Source organism: Periplaneta americana, chromosome 2 (genome assembly GCF_040183065.1).
Source record: "Periplaneta americana isolate PAMFEO1 chromosome 2, P.americana_PAMFEO1_priV1, whole genome shotgun sequence".
In the NCBI taxonomy this organism is placed as follows: domain Eukaryota; kingdom Metazoa; phylum Arthropoda; class Insecta; order Blattodea; family Blattidae; genus Periplaneta; species Periplaneta americana.
This window is the reverse complement of record NC_091118.1, coordinates 10,535,166-10,556,986: the sequence shown is the minus strand read 5'-3', so window position 1 is coordinate 10,556,986 and position 21,821 is coordinate 10,535,166. Positions and strand designations below refer to the sequence as shown.

Genomic DNA, 21,821 nt, shown 5'->3' with positions numbered 1-21,821 from the left:
TCAATTTGTTACTAAAAACTGATTCTGCAGTGTATAATTTTCTGAGTACAGCTGTGTAGTGGATATTCAAATCTACGAAACTTGAGGTGGTTTGATGACATTATTACCATTAGAAATTAAATATTATTATAGTTAATATCATGATGCATCTATTTTTCATTAATTGTATATAATGTTGATGCTATATTGATGACATGAAAGTGAAACGTTTTGAGGTTATGTAAGTAAATGTAGAGAATATCTTAATTTAGATCTTCATTTCTATAATTTACTGAGTGGCTGCTATATATAAGTACAAAACTTAAGTAAGATAATAATATTGTTATTAAAGATAAAATATTTTTATACTTATTAACCCAGTGGGGTTGGGTCTTTTTCATATACTTAATGGCGGTGTAGTGTAGATATTGATATGTGTCATTGTCTTCAGTATTGGCTCGAGAGAGCGCAAAAATTACAGTTCCTAAGGAAAGATAAAAAGGAATTACTTACTGATAAAATAAGAGGCCTAGAAAATGTTGTAGTCTCCACATCATTTCAGCAAGATCTCTTAGTAGGATAAAATGATTTTACGCTCTACATTTCAAGTTCTACATGCAGCAGCTATATGAAAATGCTATTGTTCGAAAGCTTAGCAAACCTGACAATTTTTTAACTTTCGCCTACAATCCACAATGACCTGAAATAGCTACTGCTATCGTCCTGACATTGATATTTGCGTTTTCGCGTTGAAACTCAAAAACTGGAGTTGGATAGGTTCAAGAAAAAGTATTTGGCCTAAAAAAATCCATTCAGAGGCAGTATGTTTCATTATTATGGAAGCAAATAACTATCAAAAAGACAAGTATTCTTCATTGAAAATAAATCTGAAAAATTTTTATTTGAACGTCTAACGAACTTAGTTTGCAGCAGCATTTGCTGCACAAGCCACTAGTCTTCGATATATTTTTGGATATTTATAAATGTTTTCATAATCTCTTTATTAGAAACACGGTTTCTGGAAAGTTCTCTATCCTTCTCCCTCTAATTTTTAACCATATGTTAGTAAGAATTGTATTTCTTTACGTTACTGTTTCGTACAAAAATTTATTCATTTCTGTGGTGTTCGGGTAAAGGGGGATAAGTCATTATTTTGTGCAGGTGGAATTTTGTTCTCCAGATGAACACACAAGTTAAATTATACAAGTGGGTGTGCAAAAATCAAAAGAATACTAGCATTTGATGTGTTTTATTTGTGCAGAAAATTATTTGCAATAAGGGTGCCAAGTTTAATTTTCATTTATCTCCAAACACATTTTTATGACTTACCGCCCTTTACCCAAACAACACATATTTATCTATTGAGTCTATCAACAAAGAATGTATTGTTTATTTCTAAATATATTGTTTATTTGTACATAAATTAATTAAAAACGTGGTTTAATTCATGTAAAATATGTTTCATTTGACAAAGAGAAATGCATTCATTTGCTTAATAATATTTTTTTCGTTATTTATTTATTAATTTATCTCATTATTCACTTGTTTCACAATCCAGGCTTATATTTATTACATTATTCGAATTATTAATCAATATTCAAATTCATTTGTTATGGCCTACATTTTTTTTCCTTTTAATTTAAAACAATTATACATAAGCTGTACTATTTTTCACTCCATGAATATTTATTTTATATTAACTCATTTGTTAGTCCTTTGTATAGGGGAGAGTCGGGTAGTATCGGACATCGGGTAATATCGGACAGTGAGTTTCTTTCATCTACCACACGATGATAGTACCTGATTGACATGGTTATGTTTCAGTAATGTCGCATAGAGAAACGTAACCATGTCATTCAGGTACTACCGTATGGTGGTAGATGAAAAAAACGCACCGTCCGATACTACCCGATGTCCGATACTACCCGACTCTCCCCTAATATTACTACAATAATAATAATTTGTTTCATCCATAACTGGTATCTAAACTGGTCTTTATTTCATTATCCTTAGCAACTTAAACAATAGCTTCATTCACAGCACTGAATTAATTTTTTAAATCATTCTCTCCATGACCAGAGCAGTGTCCATGACAACTAAAACATTACGAACAATAAAATCCATTCATTCATTCGTTCGTTCATTCATTCATTCATTCATTCATTCATTCATTCATTCATTCATTCATTCATTCATTCATTCATTCATTCATTCATTCATTCATTCATTCATTCATTCACATTACAAAGAAAAGGCTACAATTGAAAATTAAATTTAGATACCAGTAATGGATAAAATATTGTATAGAACACGAGAGTAAACAGATTGTATGAGTTCGTGGAAATTATCACTCTCGACTTCGCGTCGGTCGCTGAACTTACCACTGGCGGATAAAATTAATTCTACTCTCTTATACTATAATTATTACTATTATATATTTCCTTCCACAATATTGTTTTAATATTAACTTGTTGGATTGTTTCCTTCTGTATTGTTAGCTTCATATTAATATTTATTAATCCGCTTTTTAATATTAGTTTTACATTAATTTGTTCTATTATTAGAATGTTTAATATTTATTAAATATTAATTTGTCCTATAATTAGCTTGTTTAATATTAGTTGAATGTTTAATATTATTTCAATATTTATTACTAGTTTTTAAATATTTTGTTAAATATTAATTTTTCTTATTATTAGCTGTTTTAATATTAATGGAATGTTTAATATTATTTCAATATTTATTTATTATTACTTTTTAAATATTTTGTTAAATATTAATTTTTCTTATTATTAGCTGTTTTAATATTAATGGAATGTTTAATATTATTTCAATATTTATTTATTATTACTTTTTAAATATTTTGTTAAATATTAATTTATCCTATTACAGGCTTGTTCCAAATAGATCACATCTTGATAGATAAACGGAGACATACTAGTATAGTAGACATTCGAACTTTCAGGGGTGCAGACTGTAATTCTGACCATTATTTGATGATTGGAGAATTAAGAGAAAGATTATCAGTAGCCAAGCGAGTAGAGCAACAAGTTAATATTACTAAATTCAATATTTTGAAATTAAAGGACGAGGAAGCTAAGCAAAATTATCAGGTCGAAATTTCGAATAGGTTTGCCACTTTAGAAAGTTCCGACGAAGTTGAGAAAGAATTAGATGTTAATAGCGTGTGGGAAAATATCAGAGATAGTATCAAAATTGCAGCTGAGCAGAGCATAGGTTATTATGAAACTAAGAAAAAGAAACCGTGGTTTGATGAAGATTGTTGCATGGTAGTAGAAAGAAGGAAACAGGCAAAATTGAAATTCTTACAGGATCCAGTTGAGGAGAAGAGAGATAATTATTTTAATGAAAGACGGGAAGCAAGTCGTACACTTAGGAATAAAAAGAGAGGTTACTTGAAGGAAAAACTGAATGAGGTAGAAACAAATAGTAAGAATAAAAACATTCGAGATTTATATAAGGGTATAAAGGAATTTAAGAACGGATATCAGACAAGGGTAAACGTGATCAAGGATGAGAATGGTGACTTGCTTGCAGACTCTCCATCAATCCTAAACAGATGGAAAAACTATTTTGCGCAACTACTAAATGTACATAGGCCAAATAGAAATGATCGGGACGGAATTGAAATACAAACTGCTGAGCCATTTATACCCGAACCCACGCTTTCAGAAGTCGAAATTGCGATAGAAAATCTGAAAAAGTACAAGTCTCCAGGTATCGATCAAATTCCAGCAGAATTAATACAAGAGGGTGGAAGTGCATTATATAGCGAAATTTATAAACTTGTACTTGCTATTTGGGAAAAGGAAATTGTACCAGAACAATGGAAGGAGTCCATAATTGTACCTATTTTTAAAAAGGGGGACAAAACCAACTGTGGTAACTTTCGAGGAATATCACTTTTGTTGACGTCGTACAAAATTTTGTCCAATATTCTTTTGAGAAGATTAACTCCGTACGTAGATGAAATTATTGGGGATCATCAGTGCGGTTTTCGGCGTAATAGATCGACTAGGCTATTGATCAGATTTTTTGTATTCGACAGATAATGGAGAAAAAAATAGGAGTATAAGGGTACAGTGCATCAGTTATTCATAGATTTCAAAAAGGCATAAGACTCGGTTAAGAGGGAAGTATTATATGATATTCTTATTGAATTTGATATTCCCAAGAAACTAGTTCGATTAATTAAAATGTGTCTCAGTGAAACATACAGCAGAGTCCGTATAGGTCAGTTTCTATCTGATGCTTTTCCAATTCACTGCGGGCTAAAGCAAGGAGATGCACTATCACCTTTACTTTTTAACTTCGCTTTAGAATATGCCATTAGGAAAGTTCAAGATAACAGAGAGGGTTTGGAATTGAACGGGTTACATCAGCTTCTTGTATATGTGGATGACGTGAATATGTTAGGAGAAAATCCACAAATTTTTAGGGAAAACACGGAAATTTTACTTGAAGCAAGTAAAGCGATCGGTTTGGAAGTAAATCCCGAAAAGACAAAGTGTATGATTATGTCTCGTGACCAGAATATTGTACGAAATGGAAATATAAAAATTGGAGATTTATCCTTCGAAGAGGTGGAAAAATTCAAATATCTTGGAGCAACAGTAACAAATATAAATGACACTCGGGAGGAAATTAAACGCAGAATAAATATGGGAAATGCGTGTTATTATTCGGTTGAGAAGCTCTTATCATCCAGTCTGCTGTCCAAAAATCTGAAAGTTAGAATTTATGAAACAGTTATATTACCGGTTCTTCTGTATGGTTGTGAAACTTGGACTCTCACTCTGAGAGAGGAACATAGGTTAAGGGTGTTTGAGAATAAGGTACTTAGGAAAATATTTGGGGCTAAGAGGGATGAAGTTACAGGAGAATGGAGAAAGTTACACAACACAGAACTGCACGCATTGTATTCTTCACCTGACATAATTAGGAACATTAAATCCAGACGTTTGAGATGGGCAGGGCATGTAGCACGTATGGGCGAATCCAGAAATGCATATAGAGTGTTAGTTGGGAGACCGGAGGGAGAAAGACCTTTAGGGAGGCCGAGACGTAGATGGGAGGATAATATTAAAATGGATTTGAGGGAGGTGGGTTATGATGATAGAGACTGGATTAATCTTGCACAGGATAGGGACCGATGGCGGGCTTATGTGAGGGCGGCAATAAACCTTCGGGTCCCTTAAAAGCCATTTGTAAGTAAGTAAGTATTACAGGCTTGTTTAATATTAATTGAATGTTTAATATTATTTCAATATTTATTTATTATTACTTTTTAAATATTTTGTTAAATATTAATTTGTCATATTATTAGCTTGTTCAATATTAATTGAATGTTTAATATAATTTCAATGTTTATTTGTTTATTATTAGCTTTCTTAATATTTTGTTAAAAATTAATTTTGTAGTGGATCTCTGACTCCACTGCTAGCTGACAACCTGAAGCACTACGATTGGCAAAAACACGGAACAGCTCTAATAACAGAATGTTACGATTGCAATGCGAGAAAACGTGACAGATAGAAATTCCCGCTCTTCAATTGATGTTTCCGTAACCTTCGGAATTGTAGATGAAGTTATTGTGTATCGTCCGTCAGTTGTGATCCGATAGAAACATGTTAACGGCATTTTGTTGAGCACCATTAAATAGCATTTTAGAGTTAACAATGCTTCCAGGGATGTATTAAGTCTGCTTCATAGCACGTGACTGTGAGGTATCAAAAAGTCTGGCAGTCTCAATTCATGGCAATACATACGAATCCCTACTCCAGCGCTCCTGATCCACTGGATGTAATTATTCGTTCAAGGAGATCCAGTATCAGATTCCATGGGCGGAGGTGTCTACCCTCGTACCAGCAATATACAACTTAGCTACACTGTATCGTGTCAACTCTAAAGGAGATCATATTCAAGCTTTTTCAGTCCACCGCTGGGCGAACACAGATCAATTAGTACATAACTTTTCAACTTACAGGGCAGGTGTTCATTCCCAAGACAGAGCTCGATCACTTAGAAAAAGAATTACTATCTGGACTGGGTTGATGGTACCTATCACACTTTAAATTCACGACGCGAAATTTTATTTTTAGCACAGAATTTCTCATAACAACTTTCTGTTATTTAAAATAGATATTAAATGGGTCTAATTATTTTCAATGAAACTTATCGCTTACGCATGAGTATTTTCTGTGCTTCAAAAGAACGTTAAATAAAGAATTACAATTACAATTATCTTCTTATCGTCTATGAATAGCCTCTGTAGTTTAAAAGGAACGTTAAATAAAGAATTACAATTACAATTATCATCTTATCGTCTATGAATAGCCTCTGTAGTTTAAAAGGAACGTTAAATAAAGAATTACAATTACAATTATCATATTATCGTCTATGAATAGCCCCTGTAGTTTAAAAGGAACGTTAAATAAAGAATTACAATTACAATTATCATCTTATCGTCTATGAATAGCCTCTGTAGTTTAAAAGGAACGTTAAATAAAGAATTACAATTACAATTATCATCTTATCGTCTATGAATAGCCTCTGTGGTTTAAAAGGAACGTTAAATAAAGAATTACAATTACAATTATCATCTTATCGTCTATGAGTAGCCTCTGTAGTTTAAAAGGAACGTTAAATAAAGAATTACAATTACAATTATCATCTTATCGTCTATGAATAGCATCTGTAGTTTAAAAGGAACGTTAAATAAAGAATTACAATTACAATTATCATCTTATCGTCTATGAATAGCGTCTGTAGTTTAAAAGGAACGTTAAATAAAGAATTACAATTACAATTATCATCTTATCGTCTATGAATAGCCTCTGTAGTTTAAAAGGAACGTTAAATAAAGAATTACAATTACAATTATCATATTATCGTCTATGAATAGCCTCTGTAATTTAAAAGGAACGTTAAATAAAGAATTACAATTACAATTATCATCTTATCGTCTATGAATAGCCTCTGTAGTTTAAAAGGAACGTTAAATAAAGAATTACAATTACAATTATCATATTATCGTCTATGAATAGCCCCTGTAGTTTAAAAGGAACGTTAAATAAAGAATTACAATTACAATTATCATCTTATCGCCTATGAATAGCCTCTGTAGTTTAAAAGGAACGTTAAATAAAGAATTACAATTACAATTATCATCTTATCGTCTATGAATAGCCTCTGTAATTTAAAAGGAACGTTAAATAAAGAATTACAATTACAATTATCATCTTATCGTCTATGAGTAGCCTCTGTAGTTTAAAAGGAACGTTAAATAAAGAATTACAATTACAATTATCATCTTATCGTCTATGAATAGCATCTGTAGTTTAAAAGGAACGTTAAATAAAGAATTACAATTACAATTATCATCTTATCGTCTATGAATAGCGTCTGTAGTTTAAAAGGAACGTTAAATAAAGAATTACAATTACAATTATCATCTTATCGTCTATGAATAGCCTCTGTAGTTTAAAAGGAACGTTAAATAAAGAATTACAATTACAATTATCATCTTATCGTCTATGAATAGCCTCCGTAGTTTAAAAGGAAAGTTAAATAAAGAATTACAATTACAATTATCACCTTATCGTCTATGAATAGCCTCCGTAGTTTAAAAGGAAAGTTAAATAAAGAATTACAATTACAATTATCATCTTATCGTCTATGAATAGCCTCCGTAGTTTAAAAGGAAAGTTAAATAAATAATTACAATTACAATTATCATCTTATCGTCTATGAATAGTCTCTGTAGTTTAAAAGGAACGTTAAATAAAGAATTACAATTACATTTATCATCTTATCGTCTATGAATAGCATCTGTAGTTTAAAAGGAACGTTAAATAAAGAATTACAATTACAATTATCATCTTATCGTCTATGAATAGCCTCTGTAGTTTAAAAGGAACGTTGAATAAACAATTACAATTACAATTATCTTCTTATAGTCTATGAGTAGCCTTTAGATTTAAATGTGTCGCTAATTGAATTTACAATTATCACAAATTCAACCTCATTTCTAAGAACTTGTGCATGTTTTCAGGAGACTTCGATAAACGTGCAGGACTATGCGCTGCTACATACTGATGCTGTTATGTGGGTTGCAGCTAGTTCGGCCTGGCAGATCTCTGCCTATTGTCGATCCAGGTGAGGAGAATATGACCCTCTCCCAGGATTTATGAAGTTTTGGGAGGTTAACAAGCACAATTTATGTTCATTTATGCATCTTCAGATTTTATAAGGCATGTCTTGTTACACATATAGTTGTATAACCTTGGCCCGTAACTCTGGCTGTGATTTTGTCCAGTAGTTATGTAACATTTAGGTTCAGGTAAAGGACATGTTAAATTTCTTCTTGTAGAACAAACATATCTTTCTTGTTTGTATTTCTGACGAGTTTTATGATAATGTTTTACATTTATTTGTTCAATTTGGAACATATTAAAATCGAAATAAATCAAATTTGTTGAATAATCAATTCACTTATTTAAGAAAATTTTAATTATCCGCTTTTGTAGCAATATAAGGGAAGAAATTGTAAATTTTGTTGCTCCTCCCCATCCGATTATACCATACTGGATGACAGATTGTCATCATCATCATCATCATCCGTCACGAATTAGGCCTGTGTAGACCTGTTTCGTCCTCATCTAGCAGTCTTCTAAAGGGTCTTCCTAACCGTCGATGTCCTCTGGGTTGATATTGCATCATCATTTTGGGGATTCTTGAATTGTCCATTCGTTTTACATGGTGTAGTCAATTTAATTTGTATCTGTTTATTTATTCTTCTACTGACTCTACTTCTAATTGTTCCAATATTTCTTCATTCCTTTTTCGGTCTAAAAGAGTATATTCTGCTGTCCGTCTGAGAAATTTCATTTGCGTTGCTTTGATTCTGTTCATGTCTCTTTTCTTTAATGTCCAAATCTCACTTCCGTATAGAAGGGTGGGTAATGCTAGTGTATTATATACTTTTATTCTTGTAGATTTTTCTACTAATTTAGCTTTTAATGTATTGTTTATTATTCCTAAAATTTGTGTAAATTTGGTGATTTTCTTGTTCACATCTTTTTCATTTTGATAAGATATTTCACAACCAGATAATTGAAATTTTATACTTGTTCTAGGCATTGGTTATTGTGTATTATCTTACTTCTGATTGGATCTTGTCCCAAAAATGCCATTAATTTTTATTTTTGTGCAGAAATCTCCGTCCCAAAATCTGATAATATTTTATTTAATGTATATACAGTCCTCTTTGTAAGTTATCCTCTGAATTGGAAATTATAACTTGATCGTCTGCAAAAAGCAGGGTATTTAATGTTAAGGTACTGGTTATTGTGATTCCTGATGTATAGTTTTGGTTCCATTTAGAAATGATTTCATTCATGTAAATATGAAATACTGTTGGAGATAATGGGTAACCTTGTCTAACTCCAGTATTAACATATTTTCTTTCGGATATACGATTATTTATTTTGACAATTATTTTATGCGATGAAAGAGTAGTGGAACGGAGAAAAATTCTCTCCGGCGCCGGGATAACGAGTGCACCTCAGCACATATGTGGACTTCAGTCCTACGTTCATAGAGATCTATGACGTAGTGCAGAGGGCGGCCACTAGAGGGAACCCAAGAGTTGGAACTTAATCTGAGACGATTCTGTCCGACGCCGGGGTGGGTATCCGGTGTGGCTTAGTGGATAAAGCATGAGCACATAGAGCTGAAAACCCGGGTTCAAATCCCGGCGCCGGAGAGAATTTTTCTCCGTTCCATTACTCTTTCATCGTATGATGACGCAAAATATCTGCATGGAAATTACATATGTACTTCGGTACATTAAAATAATATATATATATATATATATAAATTTATTGTCAGATTTCTATTATGTTTTGAAATAGCAGGTTTGGTATATTTTTTTCTTGTAAAATGTCAAATAAAAGGTCTCTTCAAACCTTGTCAAAAGCTTTCTCAAAATCGATAAATGCTATGTGGATATCTAATTAAATTCTCTCCTTTTTTCTAATAGTAATTTGATACTGAATAATGGATCTATACATGATGTTCCTTTTCTAAAGCCATTTTGGCACTCTAGAAGGAAGGTTTCAGCTTGTTTTTTTTTTATTTTTTTTTTAGTTTAAAATTCTGCTAAATCCTTCTATAATTGTCAACATTCTGTTTATCGCCTTTTTTATATATGGGAATAATATATAGGCCTATATTATTTTTCCATTCTTCCGGTATGGTGGCGGTTCGATATATTTTATTTAGGAATCTTAATAGTACCAAACCTAAATAAATTAAACTCAAAATATTTGTAAGGATGTAAGAGCGAAGAATTACAAACTTATAAATTGTTTCGCGTTGTCTGTTACATAAAGAAAAAACATGTTTATAATTGTTATACTAACTTATATTATAGGTGCATGTATTATATTCTTACAACTTGGAGTTAAAAGTCAAGCTATGTCAATGCACATGTGCAGTATGTAAAAATGAGTTATACCTTAGAAACTGCAGAATGCTGTCATGTTTGCAGGTCTGTTTGTGATCATGGGGGTACAGTCTTGCCGCGGAGGAGAAGGTTATTGTCTGCTGGGGATGGACTGCACCCTGGATGAGGACTTCCTGCCCGATGATCAGGGAGGGCATTGCGAGGGTCTGAAATCCGCCTTCACACCTCGAGCACACTTCATTTGCTGTCGTTACAACGCAGTCAACAGAACTTCACTGCATCAAAAAACAGACACCACACTTCCCCAACAATCACTTTTAACACCTCACCCGACACTTCCGGGCTTTACTTTTGGGCAAGACGTCGTCGAAAACGAGCTTCTGAATGACTATTCCAACATGGACGGCACCAACTCACAAACTGACGAGAACGATGCGATCAGTTTCCCAACTGCTGAATCTGGAGAAGCTTATTACGTTCAAAACATCGGAGATTCCACTGAAGTAATGTCACAACTATTACCTGGACAGAGTTCAGGCACGCAGGGTGTTACCGAGGCAAATCAACCTTCAGAATCCGCTATTACTATTACTGAATCGAATATTAAAACACATTCAGTTACAGAATTACCAACATCAACAGAAACAACTTCCGTTCAAAATAATGAAAAGACAGTCGATTCTGACCTAGAAGCAATTGAAATGACTACGAATAACATTCCCACAGCAGCAAGACATGAGGAAGATGGAATTGCGTTAGTAACAATAGTCTCTTCTGAAACAAGTGACGGTCAAAAATATGAAAAGATAACTGATTCAGATTCAACAACAACTGAAATGACTAACTTGACGGCAATTAATGTCCCTACAACAATGAAATATGAGAATAAATCGACAGAAATGCGCACAGAAGATCAGGGAACTGCTTATACAACAATAGTTAGCAGCAGTACTGATTTTATAACCAATTCTGGAACTGTTACTCCAGAAGTTATTTTGAGGCACGCGGAAACTATTATTAAAGAACAAAAACATGAGGAAATAGCATATCTGAAGAACGAGGAAGAAAATTTTCATAAACCAACCACAGTAGGTGGGACTGAAATTTCACTTGAAAATAAAGCTGCAACAATAATGGATCTTAAAAACGATGACGATGCTTTATCAACTCTATCAATTACAGAATCAACAGTCGCTGAAATTGCAACAGAATCACTCAATCCGAATTTGAGTGTTGTATCATCAGGTGACATGAAGACTGATGTTGCAGAAAGGGATGATATTGAAAGTGATGATGATAAGGAAGCAAATAACGTTAGAAAGAGGCCGATTCAGGCGAGAGTAGAACTTGGAACACCTTTCGCTGTTCTTACAGATAAGGGAATTGTCATGGCTCACCCAAGTGTGGTAAAGGCAGAGACTGAAATTTTCTTTGCTGGTGATAAAGACAGGAATAGAAATATAGGAGAGCAAACGTTTAGCACAGATGAAACAGTTGGCGGGATGATGACAGAAGAAACGACTGAATCTGGGACGAAAACAACCATGTACAGAACTGAAGTTTCTGTGAGTGTCGAAAGAAGAACTACCGGAGGTGTAGGAGTTGTGACTCGCACAGTCAGTCGTAGGGATGCAACTCCAACTAATCTACTTGGGGAGAGAAAAGATGACGTCACTGAAGAACACACACCGGTCAGCGAGATGACTAGTACGCTTCCATCAATTCTTTTGAACTCAGATGAGAAATTTAAAAGCACAACTTTAAGTATGAATGATAATTTAGATGAGACGTTGAAATTAGAAAATGAAAATGAACCTGCGTTACCACCGATTACTACAAGAGAAACTGTTTTTCCTACAGAACTGGATAACTCGCTGTCATTAACAGCTACAGAAGCACCAAAATCAACAGCTCAATATTCTGACATAGCTAAAGATAACAGCATTCAGAATGGTTTGAGTGAAACTTCCCCTATCTACAATCCGCCAACAACAGAAGTGCCTAATTTCGTAACAGAGAAGTATCCAGAATATCAATCTGAGGCACGAAATGAAATTTCAAAGAGTAATTCTGAAAATAACGGAATGACGGCTACAGTTTCTTCAAAAGGAACTGAAACAACAACAATTGCAAGCATTGATGCTAAGAAAATTCCAAGTAATTCATCAACAAATAATTTGAAAGCTGTATCACAAGCTTCCGAAATAACTACAGAGGTTCCTTCTACAACAAATGATGGATTTACTACATACTCAAGCTTAGAAGATTTGACAACACCGCCAGCATTTATAACTACACCATCTTACGACAAATCCACCATTGGAAATGGAGGTAATTTTAACGTATTGCCCAATACAAAAGAAAAAGATGTTACGAAATTGACAAAAGAAGAAAGTGAAGTTGATGAGACAACAACCACTGAAATATCATTGTCTAGCAGGACGAAGAATATGACTGTCGCATATAAGCCCACTGAAAAATATCCTTCCATGAATGAAACACTTAATTCTGAGTTAGAATCTTCAAACGCGACAGAAAGTACAGTGAGTACAATCACAGATTCCGGTAGTACAGTCACTAAAATATCTACATCTGAGTCAGACATGAACAAGGATATTTTAAACGTCACTACCCCAAGCTATGAAAAATCTACGATTGGAAATAAAGGAACTTTTAATATCTTACGAAACACAAAAGAAAAAAGTACTACAGAATTGAGAACAGAAGACAGTTCAATTGCTACAACTACTTCTAGTGGCACTGGAATATCATTTACTACTGAAAATGTTGAAACTGATGAAAATAGTTCTTCCCTAAATGAAACACGTCATCCTGAAGTAAACCCTGCAAATGGAACAGCAAGATCTAAGAACACATCCGTAGAAACAAGCAGTAACCCCACGACAGTGTCTCCATCTGTGACAGTCGTTGAAGATACCACTGAACACGAGGAAATGTCCGAAGGAACAGTCTCATACGACACAACAATTACGTCCTTAGCACAGGAAACAGAAACTACCACATTATACGACGGACGAAATGCGTGGAGCGAGACAACTGAACCTTCATCTACAATGCATACAACTTCCGATACAAACGGAGAGGGACATTCTGCTGTCACTCAGAAGATAGACGAAACATCAGACGATCAGAACGAAACGTCACTTCAAAAAGAAAGCAGAAGTGAGTCTGAACATAATACTACAACTGCGCCTACAACAGAAACTGCAGGAACTACGATTGCGCTAGATACGTCAACAATGACAGAAATGACTACAATCAGTACGGAATCAAATGTTCCTCTCTCTACAGTTACCACAACACAACAAACGACAGATAAACAACCTCCATCTTGTGGAATTCCAAGCTCGGAGAAACATTCGAGCTCCAAATGCTGGTTGGTTCAGTTTCAAAACCCTCTCCGCACAAACAGTTCCATGTGTGTTGGGAGTTACATCGAGTCTAACTCAATCATTACATCTGCAAGCTGCCTTACTAGGTTAGTAATAACGTTGCATATTTTCAACTAGTCATTTGAGTTTTCTTTTGTTTTTAGTCTGTATATTTTGCCTGCAATTTATTAGGTTTAACAACTTTCTTTTTTTGCTGTTATTTATACTCGCTTTAACATCTCTGGTCATATCGCGAGTTAATCTTTGGTTGAAATCCGAAGGCCTGTGTATTATTGTTGAGACTGGTTCTATTGTTGTGAACTAGATGGCGACTGTAGATGTATTACTGATTCGTTATGAATATAATTTCTGTGATGAATGAAGTCGGTGATATTCAGGGATATTGTGGCCCGAATTTCCTGAAATTTGCTTTACGGTTGAGGGAAAACCCTGAAAAACCTCAACCAGGAAATTCAACCCGAACGGGAATCGAACCCGGGCCCTCTGCGTAAAAGACCAGCATGCTGTCCCCTACACCACAGAGGTGGTCTATTTTAGTTTTTCTCTTAAATTTATGCATTTTAATTGTTTTTATAAGTAATCTAGTTTACAATTATTGTAGTACCACAATGTTTTTTTTTTAATAAATAGCACAATCTAGTAAGTATATACAGTCACGAAGCTTGAGTTTATGAGGTTGCTAAGAACAATAGACTGTACAGGTACTATTTCGCATTGTCTGTAATGAGGCGATAGTAGCGATTCTAGTGGTTAGCAACTATCTATGGATGCATATTTATTACATATTGAGCTTCGTGACAGTATATACTAGACTGTGTAAATAGGTTTATAATCCCTGCATTTAAATTTAACAAGGCGGAGCCTTCTCGTTAACTACTTCATAATCGCTTCCTCATTCCATGAGGCCTAGTCTACAGACAGCAATGCAATTGATGGTCGAAACGATTCACACATCAATATGACGACAATGAGTTGTTTGAAATTTATTGTAATGAATAATAATAGAAGCAGCAGCAGCAACAACAACAACAATAATAATAATAATAATAATAATAATAATAATAATAATAATAATAATAATAATAATAACAACTTACTGCGTTTTGCCCTGCAGTAGTTGTCATGTTTATAATATTATTGCAAACCTATGAATTAATATTGTCTTATACTTATGACATTTTCACATCTTTTATTCGTGCTGTAGCATATTATGTGACACTTTGATTATTATTATTATTATTATTATTATTATTATTATTATTATTATTATTATTATTATTATTATTATTATAGCTACAGAGAATTGGGTTCATTTAGAAATTAGTAAAACAGTTATGTGTGATCAGATTTCTGGAATATTAAACGCATAATCATGCATTCGTTCAATTTGTTGAGAATATTTAGTGGATTTGTTTTTGTGGAATGTAATAATTAGTTAAAAAGGATTGGTTTCCATTTTTATTATGAACAAAGACACAGATAATGAGTCGCAAGATCTGAATCCATACTTGTACACGGTAGACATGCCTGCAGACTCCTCAGACATGGCCACTAAAGCCTGTGTGATGAATCTTGTCTCACTGTGAAAATAGAGAGAAAGTTGATGTCTTACTTCGCCTGTTTTGTTATGGCGATGGGGGATTGGAGCGATGCCGTCCATCCATCCAGTGGCGGAAGGGACTAGTTGATACATTCTGTAGCACTAAATAAAATAACAAAATATCTCTCTTCGTACTGTGTAGTTCCGTCACTGACCTTGTCTTTCAAGAAACTGAGTTCCGGCAGCCTGTACGATAACAAGGTTTTGAAAGGAATCCTGAAAATTTACAACCCTCCTATAATCTCCACCCTCATTTGAAGGGACATGGTTTTATTGCTACTGAGACAAGATAAACCAAAGCAGGTATAGATGGCAATATTTGATCTGTAACGCCTGTGCTTGTTGCAGAGTGTTTGACATCGGGATGACGCGGATCTCAATGATGGATGCTGCAGGATCAGAGATTCCTCACAACATGGTCCGCGACTTCATTGTGCACGAAGAGTACAGAACAAAGGGAGTTAAGATACTGCTGAATGACATAGGTAGGCTATATCCACGACATTCAGAAGTAGGCTCAGTTTTATGGTGTCTTGGGGAAGGGAAACTTCACCTCTCTTAAAGAAAGAATGAAAATAAATTACATAACTTTAGATCTATTTAAATACACTTATCAGGTAAGGGAATATGGTTGTTAACGTGTACGAAAAATCAGGAAAAAAAAGCATGAAATCAGATTGCCATAGATTTGGTGCTAACGATCGTAGCTTTTTTAACTTTTGTGTGCTGAATAAAAGAACTTTTGGTCATTGAATAAACTTAAAATTATTGTTATTTACTTTATTGTAAGTTAGAAATTAGTTTTTAAAATTTGAATGTATTTTATATTAATATCACTGTTCATTAGTGTATACCTAAATACCGGTGGCATACATAAATTATGGAAGATGATAATATTCTTCACAGGTCTCGTACGTATGGAGCCAGGTTCGAAGATGTCTTCGGCAGCCTGCGCTCTCTGTCTGCCCAAATCAGACCGTGATCTCATGGACAGACCGTGCAACAAAATCTCTCTGAACAACATCAAGTCTAAGGTGAGAGACTTACTTACTGGCTTTTAAGGAACCCGGAGGTTCATTGCCGCCCTCACATAAGCCCGCCATAGGTCCCTATCCCGAGCAAGATTAATCCAGTCTCTACCATCATATCCCACCTCCCTCAAATCCATTTTAATATTATCCTCCCATCTACGTCTCGGCCTTCCCAAAGGTCTTTTCCCCTCCAGCCTCCCAACTAACACTCCATATGCATTTCTGGATTCGCCCATACGTGCTACAAGCCCTGCCCATCTCAAACGTCTCGATTTAATGTTCCTAATTACGACGGGTGAAGAATACAATGCGTGCAGTTCTGTGTTGTGTAACTTTCTCCATTCTCCTGTAACGTCATCCCTCTTAGCCCCAAATATTTTCCTAAGCACTTTATTCTCAAACACCCTTAACCTATGTTCCTCTCCCAAGTGAGAGTCCAAGTTTCACAACCATAAAGAACAACCGGTAATATAACTGTTTTATAAATTCTAACTTTCACATTTTTCTCAGCAGACTGGATGATAAAAGCTTCTCAACCGAATAATAACAGGCATTTCCTCATATTTATCCTGCGTTTAATTTCCTCCCGAGTGTCATTTATATTTGTTACTGTTGCTCCAAGATATTTTAACTTTTCCACCTCTTCGAAGGATAAATTTCCAATTTTAGTATTTCCATTACGTACAATTTTCTGGTCACGAGACATAATCATATACTTTGTATTTTCGGAATTTACTTCCAAACCCATCTCTTTACTTCCGTGTTTCCCCTAATCGTTTGTGGATTTTCTCCTAACATATTCACGTCATCCGCATAGACAAGCAGCTGATGTAACCCGTTCAATTCCAAACCCTCTCTGTTATCCTGGACTTTCCTAATGGCATATTCTACAGCAAAGTTAAAAAGTAAAGGTGATAGTGCATCTCCTTGCTTTAACCCACAGTGAATTGGAAAAACATCAGACAAAAACTGGCCTATACGAATTCTGCTGTACGTTTCACTGACATACATTTTAATTAAGTGAATTAGTTTCTTGGGAATACCAAATTCAATAAGGATATTATATAAAACTTCTCTCTTAACCGAGTGATATGCCTTTTTAAAGCTATGAATAACTGATACACTGTACCCTTATATTCCCATTTTTTCTCCAATATCTGTCGAATACAAAAAAAATCTGATCAATAGTCGATCTATTATCATTATTATTATTATTATTATTATTATTATTATTATTATTATTATTATTATTATTATTATTATTATTCACATACACGTGAATATTAGTTTTAACGTTTAAAAGGCCTAGTTCCTCCTCCTTTGTAGACTAAGTTAGAAGTTAGTAGACTATTTACTGAAAAAAGTTGACAGGCGAATGTATGTGAAAGATAAACAAAAGAAAACTGATTTCTGCGTTTATGTTACAGTGCAGTATCTTCATGCTAAAGATAAACATAAGCAATCTGGCTTCTCTCTTTGCAGTGTGTTCATGCTAAAGATATAGAAACATAATCTGACGAGAATAGAATCTTCCAAAGTAGCTATTACCGTGTACTAGTGGTTTTCAATTTTATTTAACATTTTATAAAAAGAAGAGTTTGATAAAAAATATTCTTGGAACGAAAGTTGTTTGCTTATATACTTAAAATCAGAATCCGATGAAAAATTTTCCTCCCTGTATATTAATGTTTGTTACTCCGTGAATGTTAACGTTTGTCACTCCCTGTATGTTAATGTTTGTCACTCTCTGTATGTTAATGTTTGTCACTCCCTGTATGTTAATGTTTGTTACTCCCTGTATGTTAATGTTTGTTACTCCCTGTATGTTAATGTTTGTCACTCCCTGTATGTTAATGTTTGTCACTCCCTGTATGTTAATGTTTGTCACTCCCTGTATGTTAATGTTTGTTACTCCGTGTATGTTAATGTTTGTCACTCCCTGTATGTTAATGTTTGTTATTCCCTGTATGTTAATGTTTGTCACTCCCTGTATGTTAATGTTTGTCACTCCCTGTATGCTAATGTTTGTCACTCCCCGTATGTTAATGTTTGTTACTCCCTGTACGTTAATGTTTGTCACTCCCTGTATGTTAATGTTTGTTACTCCCTGTATGTTAATGTTTGTAACTCCCTGTATGTTAATGTTTGTCACTCCCTGTATGTTATTGTTTGTCACTCCATGTATGTTAATGTTTATCACTCCCTGTATGTTAATGTTTGTCACTCCCTGTATGTTAATGTTTGTCACTCCCTGTACGTTAATGTTTGTCACTCCCCGTATGTTAATGTTTGTTACTCCCTGTATGTTAATGTTTGTCACTTCCTGTATGTTAATGTTTGTTACTCCCTGTATGTTAATGTTTGTCACTCCCCGTATGTTAATGTTTGTTACTCCCTGTATGTTAATGTTTGTCACTCCCCGTATGTTAATGTTTGTTACTCCCTGTATGTTAATGTTTGTTACTCCCCGTATGTTAATGTTTGTCACTCCCTGTACGTTAATGTTTGTCACTCCCCGTATGTTAATGTTTGTTACTCCCTGTATGTTAATGTTTGTCACTTCCTGTATGTTAATGTTTGTTACTCCCTGTATGTTAATGTTTGTTACTCCCTGTATGTTAATGTTTGTTACTCCCTGTATGTTAATGTTTGTCACTCCCCGTATGTTAATGTTTGTCACTCCCTGTACGTTAATGTTTGTCACTCCCCGTATGTTAATGTTTGTTACTCCCTGTATGTTAATGTTTGTCACTTCCTGTATGTTAATGTTTGTTACTCCCTGTATGTTAATGTTTGTCACTCCCTGTATGTTAATGTTTGTCACTCCCTGTATGTTTATGTTTGTCACTCCCTGTATGTTAATGTTTGTGAGTCCCTGTGTGTTAATGTTTGTTACTCCCTATATGTTAATGTTTGTTACTCCCTGTGTGTTAATGTTTGTTACTCCCTGTATGTTAATGTTTGTTAGTCTCTGTATGTTAATGTTTGTTACTCCCTGTACGTTAATGTTTGTCACTCTCTGTATGTTAATGTTTGTTACTCCCTGTATGTTAATGTTTGTCACTCCCTGTATGTTAATGTCTGTCACTCCCTGTATGTTAATGTTTGTCACTCCATGTATGTTAATGTTTGTTACTCCCTGTATGTTAATGTTTGTTAGTCTCTGTATGTTAATGTTTGTTACTCCCTGTATGTTAATGTTTGTTACTCCCTGTATGTTAATGTTTGTTAGTCTCCGTATGTTAATGTTTGTTACTCCCAGTATGTTATTTTTTGTTACTCCCTGTATGTTAATGTTTGTTACTCCCTGTATGTTAATGTTTGTTAGTCTCTGTATGTTAATGTTTGTTACTCCCTGTATGTTAATGTTTGTTAGTCTCTGTATGTTAATGTTTGTTACTCCCTGTAAGTTAATGCTTGTTACTCCCTGTATGTTAATGTTTGCTAGTCTCTGTATGTTAATGTTTGTTACTCCCTGTAAGTTAATGTTTGTTACTCCCTGTATGTTAATGTTTGCTAGTCTCTGTATGTTGATGTTTGTTACTCCCTGTGTGTTAATGTTTGTTACTCCCTGTATGTTAATGTTTCTTACTCCCTGTATGTTAATGTTTCTTACTCCCTGTATGTTAATGTTTGTTACTCCCTGTATGTTATTGTTTGTTACTCCCTGTAAGTTAATGTTTGTTACTTCCTGTATGTTAATGTTTGCTAGTCTCTGTATGTTAATGTTTGTTACTCCCTGTATGTTAATGTTTGTTACTCCTGTATGTTCGCAGTCACTGGAGCCCGAGATGCAGATTGGGAGTCCCCTGGTGTGTAGTGGTGGTATTATAGCAGGCGTAACGTCGTACTACAACCCAGACCCCGTGTACACGCCCATCAACGATTACGTAACGTGGATACGCAACAATCTGAAGATACGAGACGACCATGACGATAAATGGAAATAGGTTGATAGGCTTTTCAAATTGTTTGGGCTCTTCAGTGCTTCTCAACTACTGAAATGACAGGGCGGGGGTTGAACTGGGGACGACTGAAGGGAGAGGAGTCTTTCGGGTTCCCGTAAAGTTTGCTATTGTACGTACAAGGAATGCTGGAGTTTTAACAGTTTTATGCGATCCTCATTTGTAAGGGAAGAAGAAGATGTTGATGATAATGCCACGACAACGATGACAAAAGAAACATTGAAGATTTGCAGTACGTGTAGGAATACTTTCCCTGTACTTGTCGCGATGAGAGTGTGAAAGTGAAACTACTGGGCTTGCCGAGCGATTTAACTACTATCGCCAATAAAATAAATGCATAAATAAATCAGCTGCATAAATCAGCTGCTACATAGACTACATCAGTTTCAGGAATGAAAACAAAAGAGAGCTGCTTCAGTTTGGTTGCTAAGGAGACTGAGAAGCATTGAAGAGACTACCGTGTGTGTATATATTGCTTGCTCATATATAATTTATATTTCCAACTTCTACATTGTTTCTTTTCGTTTTTCATCTGTTTATTATCCTTCATATTGTGATGACGTCTTGAAGTCAATTGTGAGAGGTGTAAGGATTTTTAGAGTGCTTGTGCTGCCATCTTGTGCTCTTCCATTCGTGCCTGATCATTGAATGATCTCATAAGATATTGTTGTACATTGTTTTATGTCTTATTTAAAAGAAGTATTTTTATAAGCTGTAAGAAAATACAAATATTTATACAGTATTGAATGTGTTTCTGTTAGAATTGACAAGACCAGCGTTAGAGAGTTAAAATGCTTTCTATTTTAAAACTTACTAGTCTACTTACTGTATTTCCTATGAAATTGAAATGACGAACTTCACAGTATCAAGACTGACGTTCAAAGACATCTGACGCTACTAATCGATAATGATCGATAATTTGTTGGTGTAAGTGCGGCTTCTTGAGTTATTACTTCTACGAATAGATTGCGAAGGTAGGCCTAATAGTCAGTATTGCCAATAGTACATAAAAATGTACCCGAATCATAGAATTCAGTTTTTCATCCCACTCTACTGATTGTAAAACAACACTGGGTTTGGCTGGAAACCGCTGATATTGTCAATTATGAGCATAATTTATGCTTAATCTACATAATCATTTTCCCTGACATATTTTAACCGCCCCAATAATGGTACCACCTATTGAGAACTACCGCAACTCTTTCAAAGTTTGTCAATTTCTTATATCTCTGGTTCTGACTTATCCCGTGGTTGGAAAGTTCGCTTACACGATTATAAAATCGTAGGTCGGATATCTGAACGTCTGTGTAGGCCTACATGTCAGCCATATTTGGAGGAGAAGAA

At 34.4% G+C, this 21,821-nt stretch overlaps 1 protein-coding gene across 5 annotated transcripts in view; it reads left to right on the top strand.

Annotated features, from left to right (window-relative positions):
* The window catches only part of LOC138713140 (mucin-22-like), a 68,289-nt gene extending 47,070 nt beyond the window's left edge, over positions 1-21,219 (top strand). For 4 of the 5 annotated variants that reach the window (XM_069844974.1, XM_069844955.1, XM_069844983.1 and 1 more), the window contains exons 2-6: positions 8,054-8,157; positions 10,553-13,967; positions 15,830-15,966; positions 16,388-16,515; positions 20,289-21,219. In XM_069844974.1, coding sequence (XP_069701075.1) covers positions 8,079-8,157; positions 10,553-13,967; positions 15,830-15,966; positions 16,388-16,515; positions 20,289-20,462 — 3,933 coding nt within the window. In that variant the 5' untranslated portion in view covers positions 8,054-8,078 and the 3' untranslated portion in view covers positions 20,463-21,219. Of the gene's footprint in view, positions 1-8,053; positions 8,158-10,552; positions 13,968-15,829; positions 15,967-16,387; positions 16,516-20,288 lie in introns of those variants that run through there. The other variant, XM_069844993.1, reaches the window with a different exon arrangement.
* Positions 21,220-21,821: the final 602 nt, after the last annotated feature.